General features: G+C 51.3%; 1 protein-coding gene across 2 annotated transcripts; it reads left to right on the plus strand.

Annotated features, from left to right (window-relative positions):
• On the plus strand, positions 1,764–11,910 carry EEF2 (eukaryotic translation elongation factor 2). Of its 2 annotated transcripts, none has more exons than XM_003354002.5 (15): positions 1,764–1,914; positions 2,937–3,151; positions 4,034–4,215; positions 4,293–4,504; positions 4,974–5,152; positions 5,242–5,347; positions 6,026–6,139; positions 6,401–6,539; positions 6,667–6,862; positions 7,485–7,743; positions 8,189–8,296; positions 9,623–9,976; positions 10,231–10,413; positions 10,496–10,628; positions 11,182–11,910. In XM_003354002.5, the coding sequence occupies exons 1-15, from the start codon at positions 1,912–1,914 to the stop codon at positions 11,373–11,375; spliced, it is 2,577 nt and encodes an 858-aa protein (XP_003354050.1). In that variant the 5' UTR covers positions 1,764–1,911; the 3' UTR covers positions 11,376–11,910. The 2 variants fall into 2 exon arrangements, with proteins under 2 accessions (XP_003354050.1, XP_020939748.1); XM_021084089.1 differs by lacking the exon at positions 1,764–1,914 and adding an exon at positions 2,096–2,321.

Genomic DNA, 13,865 nt, shown 5'->3' on the forward strand with positions numbered 1-13,865 from the left:
GCTACAATTTCCAAGGAAGTGCCCGGGAAGTGCCTCCTACGGAACGCCGCAACAGTGGGGTGATGAGTACTCGTAAACATTTTTAAAATTTAAGATAAAATTTTTACTTAGAGTGGGAAACGATACCCATCTCCAGAAAACGCGCCCCCCGAATGGCGCATGCGCTTGCCCTGTAAAATTAACCTGGAAAGGGTCCCGAACCTAGGCGCAGGTGTTTAGAGATCCCGGATTGAGCTTAAGGGGTGACATCTGCTGCCTGCCACCCTGCCTTTCTGAGCCTCCATCAGACAGTAGATAGCTAATGAGCAGCTTCTTCCTGCCTTTGTTTCCCCCTGGGTTAAACACGGAACGGTGCTGGCAATCTTTGATTAAATGAAATTAAGGCTGTGTGTGACGTGCTTTACAAAGCGAAATGCGCATAGTCTTGGTGGGGAGAGGGGCTTTATTTTTTTTTTTTCTTTTTTTGTAATGGCCGCACCCAGAGGATATGGAACTTCCTGGACCAGGAATCAAATCCCAGCCAGAGCTCCGGACCTAAACCACACCTGCCCTGACGGTGGATTCTTAACGAGGCCGCACTGCGCCACAGCGGGAACGCCGAGAGGGGCTTAAGTCCAGACCTGAGCTTGCAAGGCTTTTTACATGTGTACATCATCCCTTCTCCTAGCATAGGGAAAGCACTTCAGTCCCCCTTCTTTTGGCAGAATGAGTTTAAGGAAAGAAGTGGGTTAATTTGTGCTAATATCACTAATTGGTGCAAGAAATACTTATGAGCGCCTACTGTGTACCAGGCATTGAGTTGGGCTCTTTATCAAGGATAAAGATACTGAATTGAAAGCCAGCTCATTCCATCCAGTCAGAGATCTGAAATACAATTGTTTCTTAGGGTCATATTAGGACACAAATGCAAAGTAGTCTTCCTGCGCCTCCCCCTGGAAGGAAAATGAAATAGAAAATGGGATTATGCATGTGAAGAAGCGTTCAGCCCCTGTGCCCGCGACACAGCAAACCAGTTCCTGAAATAAGTGCTCATTGATAGTAATGATAGTTAATTAAAAAGAGCTGACGTGTATTGAGAACTGTGTCAGGTATGGCGGTAGTTTTACTGTTCCCCGGTGAGGCAGTACAGATTACTCCCATTTTACAGACAAGAAAACCGAACAGAAAATCCGAGTATCTACTGTAAGAACACTTACAGCGGTGGGACAGTAGGTATTTTGTTCACTGTTATATCCGCAACACCTACAGCCATGCCTGTTATAGGAGACGCTCAACCCGTCTCTTTGGAATAAATGAGTGCTTAAAAAATTACCTGCTTTTTAAAAATCTTATTTTAATGAAATAATTATAGACGTAGTTGCAAAAATAGTACAGAGAGGTCCCTAGTACCCTTTCCCCCAGCTTCCCCCATTACTGTCAATTTACATCACACTATCAAATCCAGGAAATTAACCTTGGCACATTCCACAGACCCTGTTCATATTGTAATGTGTTTTAATACAAATGTTTGGCATTTTACAAATTGATATCGTGCTAGGATTGGAGTAATATTCTCAGCTAAGGCTGAGCTCTTCCCTTTCTGCACCGGAGTATTGCATACCTGAGGCGTGCACCCACCTCGGGGCCAAACACGCCCCAGGGAAAATCTTAAGTGCTGAATGTAGACCCCCTACTTTCCAGCAGCCTTGCAGACGCCTAAGGGGTTACCCGGGGGGAGGGCGTCAGTGCGCCTGCGCGCAGCGATGCTTCACCCCGCCCCCGAAGCGCGATCAGATGACCCGCCCAACCGGCGTCGGCCTATAAAAGCTCGGGTGTTGACGTCAGCGTTCTCTTCCGCCGTCGTCGCCGCCATCCTCGGCGCGACTAACCTTACTCGGATCTGCCCGGTAGAATCCACCGCCATCCGTCACCATGGTGAGCAGTGCTGTCCAGAGGGCGGCCTGGAGCAGCGGCGGGGCCTCTGCAGGACCGGCGCTGCCAAGCCTGGAGTGCTGTGGCCTCCGGGACCGGGAGTAGACATGGCGGCTGCGGGGCTGGAGGGCCTGGGGCTGAGAAAGCGGTTGCCGCCATGTCTACGCGCTGCACTTCTCACCGAACTTCGCTTCCGGGGGCGCCGCCGCCCCGCGGGGTCCCCGGTCCTGCCGAGGCTGGGGCGGAGGCGGGGCGGTGGGGTATGATGATGTGGCAGACGCTGTAATGGCGGGCGCCGCTGTGCGAGCAGGGAGAGGGGAGCCGCCTTATGTAACCCGCGGGCCAGGAGTTTGAGTTCGATTTTCTGTCGGAAGTCGTGGGCGGCAAGGAAATGGCAAAAGGAAAGGAGAGTAAGACCCTTGGTAGCGCCCCATCTTACGCTCTGTAACCTTGGCATGATCCCTTGTCTTTACTGTATTTCCCAATTGTGAACACCTGATTCCGGGGCCACGCGGTGGAGGCTCGCGCCGGTTAGCACTGCGCAGGTCCCCCCACCTGACCGCGGGTGTCATTCAAGGAATCCAGGGTGGCGTGGGTGGCTCTGCCTGACCCCCGCAGCGAGGGGTGACCTTGGTTGTTTAAGAGGCTCTTTGGTTGGGGGAAGCCTGGAGGTACACACAGTGGCAACACAGTGTGACTTGGGGAGCTTCAGCTCTCCAGTATTCTTTAAATGGTCTCCGTGATACCCCGGTATTTACTCAGTTTAAAGGAAAGATGTCGCACTTTGGGACTTCTCAGTTTTCATTCTGGACTGTCATTCTTGAGTTGTGAGGACCAGGGAACGTGGTGAGAAGCATTTTTAAAAGAATGTCAACAAAGAGGGGGATTTGAGTGGGAGTTGGGGTGGCTCCAGGACCAACCCCCTTTGACCTTAGCCTAGCAGTGTCTATTGATCAAAGCCTTAGTGCCAAAACCCATTCCCTGAGAGCTGGGCACCTCTGAGACTCTCCTCCCCCCACCCGTAGGTGAACTTCACAGTAGACCAGATCCGGGCCATCATGGACAAGAAGGCTAATATCCGAAACATGTCCGTCATTGCCCACGTGGACCATGGCAAGTCCACTCTGACGGACTCATTGGTGTGCAAGGCTGGTATCATCGCCTCCGCCCGGGCTGGGGAGACCCGCTTCACTGACACCCGGAAGGATGAGCAGGAACGTTGCATCACTATCAAATCAACGTGAGCAATTCCTGGTGTCCTCTGGATGGGGAGGGACGGGGGAGGTGCTTATCTTGGTGGGTATGAAGGACAGACAGTAGCCTTCACTTACTTGAAGGCTTTTGGGGAGGTGAGTGGAACACCTTGGGGCTGCATTTTTGCACTATGAAGAGACATGAGGTTTCACCCAGTGAGATGGGAATCTTTATGTCCAGTGAAAAAGGCACAGTGAGGGTGATATTAATGGGCCTTGGAGAGCAAAGGGGGCAAGGGGCTCTTCTCAATGTCTGGAGACATCTAGGAGGATGCAGCTGGCAGCCAAGAAAGGATATACTGTTGAAAGTTTTCCCCTGTGCAAGGGAGCACCTTGTGAGTTTTCTGGCTTCAGAATGGCAACAGGGTGAGAACTGAAAGAAAAGCGACTGTAACTGGCAGTTATTTTCATTTGGTAACTTCTTCGTCATTGTTGATAATCAGCTGGGAATGGAGGGGAAGGAAGGATGAAAGGTAGTTTTTGGTGTTTCAAGGCTTTGCCTGATTGTGTAGTTGCTCCTTGGAATCAGGTGCCTTGAACCTGGGAGGAACCTTGTGGACTCTGGTTCTTTGCCGCTGGTACCAGGGAGGTGAGGTGGGTGTTCCTAGTGGAAGGTGCTGCAGAGCTTGCGTGGGAAGTCTGAAGTTCATTTGTAGGGATGAGTAATGCAGGGAGAGGAGACACTTTGCAGCGTCTGCCTCTTTTTTTTTTTTTTTTTTTTCCCCTGGTTCCTCTCCTTGGGAGTTAAGAGCATCTGCCCTGAGTCCCTTTGGGCAGAAACCTAGGTGACTACAGGGCTGATGTGGAACAGGTTAAGAGCTAGGCCGAGGTGTATCTTTCATTTAGCTCACCTGTCCCAATCTCTTCAGGGCCATTTCCCTCTTCTATGAGCTCTCAGAGAATGACTTGAATTTCATCAAGCAGAGCAAAGATGGCTCTGGCTTCCTCATCAACCTCATTGATTCACCTGGGCACGTGGACTTCTCCTCAGAAGTGACAGCAGCTCTCCGTGTCACCGATGGTGCCTTGGTGGTGGTGGACTGTGTGTCAGGTAAGCACTGGGTGGCTCGGAATCTGGGGCTGGCCGTTCTTTACTCTTTGGAGACCTTACCTCATACCTGTCCCCAGGTGTGTGCGTGCAGACAGAGACAGTGCTGCGCCAGGCTATTGCTGAGCGCATCAAGCCTGTGCTGATGATGAACAAGATGGACCGGGCCCTGCTCGAGCTGCAGCTGGAGCCCGAGGAGCTCTACCAGACCTTCCAGCGCATTGTGGAGAATGTCAATGTCATCATTTCCACCTATGGGGAGGGCGAGAGTGGCCCCATGGGCAACATCATGGTAGGATTGCTTGACTGCTGAAGCTGGGATTGCTTGGCACAGTATCTCACCTCCTTTGTACCCAATATTCCCTCAGTTGCTCCTGTGGATGGGCTGCAGTCTTCCTGGAGGATGCCCCTGGGGAACCATTCCTGGGGCTTCTTGAGATCTTTATTTCAGTGGGCTGTTAGAAACCTAGAGTGACAAATGGGCAGGACTCTAGGGAAGGCTGTGGGGTAGTGGGTTACTCTTGCTGATAAAGGCCAGTGAGTGGGGCAAACGCCTGCAGGGTTATTGCGTATCTCTCCTCTCTGGTGTTGGGCATGGAGGCGGAGTTGGGCACCCTGTATGTACATGATGACTAAAATTTCTTCACTTTGACCTGATGGCTATTGAAGAAATCTAATGTCTGATGCCTGTGCTGCACAGAGACTTTGTATGTGTTTTTTGTCCTATTGTCCCCACTTACAACTTTCTCTTGCTCTCTCAGATTGATCCTGTTCTTGGTACTGTTGGCTTTGGGTCTGGTCTCCACGGTTGGGCCTTCACCCTGAAGCAGTTTGCAGAGATGTACGTTGCCAAGTTTGCCGCCAAGGGCGAGGGCCAGTTGGGGCCTGCTGAGCGGGCCAAGAAGGTGGAGGACATGATGAAAAAGCTATGGGGAGACCGGTGAGTGCTGGAGGCTCAAGTGTCTATGGGGTCCTTTTCCCTCAGGCCCACCTAGATTCCCCTAACTCAGGTTGGGTATTCTCTGACAGGTACTTTGATCCAGCCAATGGTAAATTCAGCAAGTCAGCCACCAGCCCTGATGGCAAGAAGCTGCCGAGGACCTTCTGCCAGCTCATCTTGGACCCTATCTTCAAGGTGTGCTGGCACGTGCTGGGTGGATGTGTATCCTCTGGTTGTCTGTCTTTGGGTTCCCTGGGAGTCTGGTACCGAACCTGCTGTAGTCTGTGGCAAGATACCTGGGGGCTGGACAGAGCCAGGCTGCAAGGCGGCTCCTGGGACGTAGAAGCAGCCCAAGGTTCAGCCCCCAGGACTCTACCCTGATGAGTTAGTCTCCCACATTTTTAGGCTGTACCATGGGGCAGTTGGCCTCTGTGACTGGGCATCAGGTGAGATGAGGCAGGGAGGTCTAGGCTTTGCAAGCCAGTGAATTTTAAGTGATTGTAAATTAAGGAGTGCTTGAGGTCTATAAATTAGAATGGGTTGGGGGGCGTGGGGTTTTTTTGGGCCGAAGTGGAAGTTCCTGGGCCAGAAACTTTAACCCACATCCCAGTAGCTACCTGATCTACAGCAGTGATGATTCCAGATCCTCAAACCTCCTGAGCCATTGGAGAACTCTTAGAATGGGATTTTTTCTTCTTAATCTATGGAGAGGATTTCCCGAGGCTTGTTTAGTTGGGTCAGGCACTTGGTGGTCAATGAGGATTTTTGCAGCCTTGCTCTGTCCATGGCCTGCAGCTCCATAGGAGGAATGCAGCTAGCTGCAGGCTGCCCAGTATATTCCCAAACCCACCTTGCCATCTCCCTGGGTATTAGGTGTTTGATGCCATCATGAATTTCAAGAAAGAGGAGACAGCAAAACTGATTGAAAAACTAGACATCAAATTGGACAGTGAAGATAAGGACAAAGAAGGCAAACCACTGCTGAAGGTGAGTGGGGGGGCTGTTCTGTGAGTTGCCCTCTCAGTGTGTTATTTCTCAGGTAGTCAGACGGCTGGCTGTGAGCGTCATGGCTCTGTGCTGGGTGTGGCCTGCCAGTCCTTACCCTTTGTGAGTGCTGGCTCTTCACTTAGGAAGCATTGCCAGTAGAGGTGGTCAGTAAACTTCTCAGGTGTTTGTACTGCCCTTTTAGAATGACCTCAGGCAGCCTGTGATTCTTCCTTCTCACCAATCTCCTGTTCCCTACTTTAGGCTGTGATGCGCCGCTGGCTGCCCGCCGGGGATGCGCTGCTACAGATGATCACCATCCACTTGCCCTCCCCCGTGACGGCCCAGAAGTACCGCTGTGAGCTCCTGTATGAGGGGCCTCCGGACGACGAGGCAGCCATGGGTATGTGGGTTGTGCCTGTACCCTGGGGTTGGAACTCTGGCCTGAGCCTCAGGTCTCAGGATTCTTGAAAGCTGAGGTGTGAGGGAATCACAGTTTCCCCTTTGGGGATAATTTTCTTGCTCCTCAGGCATTAAAAGCTGTGACCCCAAAGGCCCACTTATGATGTACATTTCCAAAATGGTGCCGACCTCCGACAAAGGTCGGTTCTATGCCTTCGGCCGGGTCTTCTCAGGGCTGGTGTCTACCGGTCTGAAGGTCAGGATCATGGGGCCCAACTACACCCCTGGGAAGAAGGAGGACCTATACCTGAAGCCAATCCAGAGGTGAGGTGCTCAGCAGGTGAGAGGGTGCCAAGTAGCATGTGAACTGAGGGTTTCTATTGCCTATTCCACTCCAGCCAGCCAGTGGAAGGGGATGGGGATGGGGTGGTTGCCTTAAGGGTTAGCTCTTTTCCCCCTAGAAAGAATGTAAGGGAGTTGTCCAGGTCAAGCCCATCAGCAAACCGTGTACTCTCACCCCTAGTGATTCATATTAATAACATGCAGATTAAGTTGAAGTTATGGTGACTGCATAGTTTGAGTACCCAAGAGCAGGTGTTGACCCCAAAGATGTCTTGTGGGTGTTGCCACCCAGTCACTAGTCCAGGTGTGCACAGTGGGAAGACAGCTGCCATTCTCTCTGGGTCTTCAGGGCTCTGACTCCTGAGACTGGCTGTTGGGTTCCTGTGGCACTTACCTCTGACTTGTGTCAGGGCATGTGGGAATGAGCATCTTGGTGTGCAGGGACAGTCGATGAAACAATGATCTAGGTTAAAGGGTGCATTCAGGGCTTGGGGCCTGGGGTGGGAGGGAGCCCTGCTCCTCCACTTAGAGCCCCAGAAAGTGTGATTTTGGTCCTTCACTGGGGACCTGGAACCAACACTGGTGCTTTTTGAATCTCTCCTAGGACAATCCTTATGATGGGCCGCTACGTGGAGCCCATTGAGGACGTGCCTTGTGGGAACATCGTGGGCTTGGTGGGCGTGGACCAGTTCCTGGTGAAGACAGGAACCATCACCACCTTTGAGCACGCCCACAACATGCGAGTGATGAAGTTTAGCGTGAGCCCTGTCGTCAGGGTCGCTGTGGAGGCCAAGAACCCGGCTGACCTGCCCAAGCTGGTGGAGGGCCTGAAGCGGCTGGCCAAGTCAGATCCCATGGTGCAGGTGGGTGGTCTGAAGGCAGCCCTGGCAAGGGTGGTTTGTTGGGTCACGTGTGGCATGGCTAAGCTGGAAAAATCCCAGTGGCTTCTCATAAAAGAAATTTCCAGCTGTTTGGAACTGATTAACTGTGCTGGGAAGATATGTCCTGGCAAAGTTGCTTTTAGATGGGTACTTCCCAGGAACCCAGCTTCTTCCATAGGCTACTTGGGCTTTATAGACAAGTCTGCACTGTGGGTCTTTTTAGAATGTCAACATAATTACTGTTTTCAGCCAGTGAAAAGGGCCCTGACAGTGTCCCTGAAAAACCTCATTTAGAGAGTCTGGTCCTCATTTTCCAGCTAGAGGGAAGGTTGGAATCTGCTTTCCACCTGTTCCCCAGAGAGTCCCTTGGGTTCCCCACATCGGTCCCGGGATCTGTGTGCAGGGGTTGACAGTTGGCCCTTTTCAGTGCATCATTGAGGAGTCTGGGGAGCACATCATCGCAGGGGCTGGAGAGCTGCACCTAGAGATCTGCCTGAAGGACCTGGAGGAGGACCACGCCTGCATTCCTATCAAGGTAAGGCCTGGCAGCTGGGGGCCACTGGACAACATGGACCTGGGAACAGGCTGGGTTCTAAGGAGGTAGGCATTCAGTTCTCCCTCCTTCCTCTCCACTCATTCCTGTCAGACAGCATGTGCTGTTTTGGTTCCTAGTCAGATTTCGTTTGTGATGCACCACAACAGGAACTCCGAACATGTGCTGTTTTGATACCAGCAGTTTAGACACATCAAGAAGGCTGGAGTGTGAGGGGTCTGCTTAAGTAAATTTCTGAGAAGCTCCTAGAAATAGAAAGCACAGATGTTGCTTGAGGTTGTGTAATCAGCTTCAGTGGCCTGGACTCCGTCCTGCTTTTTTATGGAACTGAGTTCAGATCTGTGTCCTTAAACTTAAGTGGTTTAGGGTTTCATTACATGCTATTCTTGTAAAGTCTCTCACATCTTTTATTTTCCTAGGCAGGAATGAAATTGTCTAGGTATTCTTCAAGTGACAGCTTTATTTTACATTGCCCATGTAAAATTAATGCTAGGTAGGATTAGGAGTAGGCTAATGCTGCTAGGTAAATGCTCTTTAGTTAATACTGTGTAGTTAAGAGTTTCATTGGGAGTTGCCGTTGTGGTGTAGCAGAAGTGAATCTGACTTATATCCATGAGGATGTGGGTTTGATCCCTGGCCATGCCCAGTGGATCAGGGATCTGGCATAGCTGTGAGCTGTGGTGTAGGTCATAGACGCAGCTTGGATCCCACGTTGTTACAGCTGCGGTGTAGGCTGGCAGCTGCAGCTCCAATTCTATCTACCCCTAGCCTGGGAACTTCCATATGCTGCGAGTGGGGGCCCAAAAAGCAAACCCAGAAACAAAAAATGGAGTTCTCGTCATGGTGCAGTGGTTAACGAATCTGACTAGGAACCATGAGGTTGCGGGTTTGGTCCCTGCCCTTGCTCAGTGGGTGAAGGATCCAGTGTTGCCGTGAGCTGTGGTGTAGGTTGCAGACGCGGCTCGGATCCTGCGTTGCTGTGGCTCTGGTGTAGGCTGGTGGCTACAGCTCTGATTAGACCCCTAGCCTGGGAGCCTCCATATGCCGCGGGAGCGGCCCAAGAAGTGGCAAAAAGACCAAAAACAGCAACAACAAAAAAGTGTCTCATGATAAGTGTCTAAACAGCCGTCTTGGCAGTAGGTGTCCTACAAGGGAGTGACTCTCTGCCATCAGATCGAATGTGTCGTTCTGCTTTCTGTGCCCACTCTCACTGTTTCCTGGGCATCTTGAGGAAGACCTGCTGTCAAGATGCTTCTCTTGGGTGTCTGCTTCCTGTGACAGACCTAACCTATAGGTTCTTTTTTACAGAAATCTGACCCAGTTGTCTCTTACCGTGAGACTGTCAGTGAGGAGTCAAATGTGCTCTGCTTGTCTAAGTCCCCCAACAAGCACAACAGGCTATACATGAAAGCAAGGCCTTTCCCTGACGGCCTGGCTGAAGACATCGACAAGGGAGAGGTGTCTGCCCGCCAGGAACTCAAGCAGCGGGCCCGCTACCTAGCTGAGAAGTACGAGTGGGATGTGGCTGAGGCCCGCAAGATCTGGTGCTTTGGCCCTGATGGCACTGGCCCCAACATCCTCACTGACATCACCAAGGGTGTGCAGTACCTCAACGAGATCAAGGACAGCGTGGTGGCTGGCTTCCAGTGGGCCACCAAAGAGGTAGGCACTGCACTGGTAGGTTTGTCAGTGTGCGTGGGAGTCCTCCCTAGGGGTCTCATTTTTTTGTTGGCAAAGTGGTCCTGCCTCCTGGGAAGGGGATCCTGTGGAGGCTGAGTTGAGCAAGACACACTTGGTCCCTGGGGTGGAGACCTGGAGGAGTTGGTATAGACAGAGCTAACTGTGTAGCTGACCTGTTCTCAGGGGCTGCAGTAGAGGCAGGTTCTAGATGGTGATCTAATCCCCTTCTTCCATAGGGGGCGCTGTGTGAGGAGAACATGCGGGGTGTGCGATTTGATGTCCACGATGTGACACTGCACGCCGACGCCATCCACCGTGGTGGTGGCCAGATCATCCCTACTGCACGGCGCTGCCTTTATGCCAGTGTGCTGACTGCCCAGCCCAGGCTCATGGAGCCCATCTACCTTGTGGAGATCCAGGTAGGGAGGTCCACTCCTCCTGCTACTTTTTCCAGTCTCATCCTGCCTGCATGGCTGCTAATAGTCTTTCTTTGTCTGACAGTGTCCAGAACAAGTGGTTGGTGGCATTTATGGTGTCCTGAACAGGAAGCGGGGCCACGTCTTTGAGGAGTCCCAGGTGGCTGGTACCCCCATGTTTGTTGTGAAGGCTTACTTGCCTGTCAATGAATCCTTTGGTAAGTTCCAGCCTGTTGTGGTCTTCAGGTACCCAGTGGCTTCAGGGTGGAACCCAGCAGACCTGTAGCCTGGATGGTCTTAGGCCAGGGCCCAGGTTGGGTCTCAAGGGGGCTGCCAGCTGCTACTTTCTGCCCTGTCAGCTTGGAAGGTGACAGTAGCACAATTGTGAAGGAGGAGGTAATTTGTTTCTCACAGGGGGGGCTTCTCAACCTTTGAATTGGGGAGGGCCGGAGGAGGCCCTTGGGCCTATAAATCTGCAGAGCAGGGCCTTGCAGAGCAGCTGAGCTGTAGCTCTGGTTCATCCTGAGAAGGGCACGTTGAGACCAGAAGCCTGGGAAGGGCCGTAGCATTGTCTCATTTATTAATCAGTGGCCTTTGAGAGGGAGCTTTGGGTGAGGTGCAGGTTGTAATGTCTGACATGATCCAGGGTGTTTGATTCAGAGACCTTATGTGGGCCTGTGTCCCTGCCTTCCCATCCAGGGTTTTCGGCCAAGGAGCTGTAAAGACCACACTCTGGCTGCCCACTGAACCCTGTCTCTACCCTTCCTGCAGGCTTTACTGCTGACCTGAGATCCAACACAGGCGGCCAGGCCTTTCCCCAGTGTGTGTTCGACCACTGGCAGATCCTGCCCGGGGATCCCTTCGACAACACCAGTCGCCCCAGCCAGGTGGTGGCAGAGACACGCAAGCGCAAAGGCCTGAAGGAAGGTATTCCGGCCCTGGACAACTTCCTGGACAAATTGTAGGCGGCTTCTCAGCAGCCTGCTGCCCAGTGGGACTGGCGCAGCCCCCGCGCCCAGGGACAGGTGACCACAGCAACAAGCCCCCCACATTCTCCACGACACTTTGAGACTGTCCAGACTCAGAAATGCTCTGCCTGACAGGTTTCTGGGGCCCACTTCGTGCCATCACTCAACATGAACACTTGATGCCGTTTCTTTCAATATTTATTTGTAGATTTCAGAGGCAACAGAAATGCCCTCACAGCAGGGACTTATCTGGCTGTTGGGGGTGAGGGAAGGGATGGGGGACACCCAACACTTTGTTTCATAAGAGGAAAATTCATATCCAAAAAAAAAAGTTGAAAATAAACGCATTAAGAGGTTTATTTGGGTAAATGGCCCATAGTGGATTTTCCTCCATAAAGGGGGAGGAAACAGGCAGGTAGATGTTCTCTTTGGACAGAAACTAGAAGGCAGGAAATCCTGTGCAGTGTCACCATGAGCACCTCCAACTGTATTAGTGCCATTGGAATAATAAATTTGATATGGTGGTGATCAAGTGTGTAAGTGTTCCTTTGCCATGCGCTCTGGCTAGAATGGACTCTCTGTAAGATGCAGGTGTTGAGGTCCAGCTGGTGGAGGGTAAGTCACTGGCCCTTTGTGTCTACTGAGCATTTAGAATGGAAGCCATGCAGCCCAGGAACTAAATTTTGAACATTTCACGTCATAGTCTGAAGGCATGGTGGTACTGCTGTAGCTGTCAGTGCAGGCTTGGAAAATTGCCTGTGTGCTGTTTTCACTACAGTTCTGACTTGGACCCTATAGGCTCATTTGTAAAAATGTGCCTAGGTTGCAGTTGGATCGCCAATCTAATTTTTATGCTATTAACATCTTTGAGCATCTGGAAAGATTCCACTGTAGGGTTCTCTGAACTTCTCTTTGAGATCTTACCCAGGATAATTAATCATACCTGCCTCAACTTGGAAGCCAGGTGGGACAATGAAGGACTTGTTTGGGGTTCCTGGACACAAAGGTGGCCAGTCTGCTCTCTCTGTAACGAGGCCTATACCTCACTAATGTGTGCTGTTAAAGTATAGAAGGGGGAGAAAAATACATTGCAGAAACCTGATGAGCAGCTAGAGCCAAATGAGTGAGCAAGGTCAGCAGTGTAAGTCATGATACAGTACAGACCTATAGGGTGGTGAAAGTGGCACTTCATGGTTTCCCCCAAACCTATCATCCCAGTCAGACCATGAGAACATCAGACAAGTAGCAGTCGAGGGGGTAGACCAACTCTCCGAACTTAGCAACAATGTGAGAAATTGGGAGTTCGTGTGGTGGCTCAGCAGTTTTGAAGAAACTAGTATCCGTGAGGACGTGTATGTTGCAGTCGCTGCTGGGATCTGGCATTGTCTTGGCCACTGTAGCATGGGCAGCAGCTACAGCTTCTAATCCGACCCCTAGCCAGGGAACTTAGGTGTGCCACCGCTGTGGCCCTAAAAGACAAAAAGTGTGAGAAACTGTCTTAAAGGAACCTAGGGTGTAGTAAAGGGGATCCTGAGACAAGAAAAGGGCATTAGGGAGAAAACAGGAAATCTGAATAAAGTATGGACTTTGGTTAATGATGTGTGATAATTGTTTCACAATGGTCACAAAGGTACCAGACTAACAGGTAATGGAGGAAACGATGTGAGAGAAGCTGCTGCTTCAACTGTAAACTGAAGTGTGCTTAGGAGTAAAGAGTGGAGGAAGGCGACCTCCAGGAGGAACAGCTCCTGTCAAGACCTAAAGAAACGTTTGAGGAGTTCCCGTCGTAGCGCAGTGGTTGAATCCGACTAGGAACCATGAGGTTGCTGCTTCGATCCCTGGCCTTGCTCAGTGGGTTAAGGAACCTGCGTTGCCGTGAGCTGTGGTGCAGGTTGCAGACCCGGCCCTGATCCCGTGTTGCCGTGGCTCTGGCGTAGGCTGGCGGCTACAGCTCCGATTCGACCCCTAGTCTGGGAACCTCCATGTGCCGCGGGAGCAGCCCAAGAAACAGCAAAAAGAAAGTTTGAATTGAGAAAGCAAGTTGTGTTGGAGTGAAGAGAGAATTGCTTAAGGTTGGAGGTGGGTGGTCCTCAAAGACCAAACGTCAGGGTCTCTGTGCGTCTGAGGTGGTTCAGCATAAAAAAACTCAGCTATGCTTTTAATGGCTGTGTGACTCAGGATGAATAACAACCTCTTCGGGTGTGTTTCCCCACCTAGAATGGGGAAAATAAGTATTTTACCTCCTCAGTTTGTTGATTAGTATGCCTTAAAGCTAAATCAGTGTTGTTAGCGTGTCTCTTGAGCCGAAAAGTCATAAAACAATTCTCAAGCATTAACGGAAACAACTGACCTACCTCCTAGTTTACATTTTTATGTATTTGGAATATGGGTAGTATTTTACAGAGGAGAAAACTGCCACTCGGACTACAGCAGCTCTAGGGTCCACCGCAGGAGCTGTCATGCCCTGGAGATAGGCCCTGGGTTCGC

Source organism: Sus scrofa, chromosome 2 (assembly GCF_000003025.6).
Source record: "Sus scrofa isolate TJ Tabasco breed Duroc chromosome 2, Sscrofa11.1, whole genome shotgun sequence".
In the NCBI taxonomy this organism is placed as follows: domain Eukaryota; kingdom Metazoa; phylum Chordata; class Mammalia; order Artiodactyla; family Suidae; genus Sus; species Sus scrofa.

Bases quoted from the DNA above. Each gene is read 5' to 3' on its own strand.
- EEF2 (XM_003354002.5), top strand. The intron at 6,140-6,400 runs GTGAGTGGGGGG...TCCCTACTTTAG, and splicing joins AAGGCAAACCACTGCTGAAG to GCTGTGATGCGCCGCTGGCT. The intron at 10,414-10,495 runs GTAGGGAGGTCC...TTTGTCTGACAG, and splicing joins TCTACCTTGTGGAGATCCAG to TGTCCAGAACAAGTGGTTGG.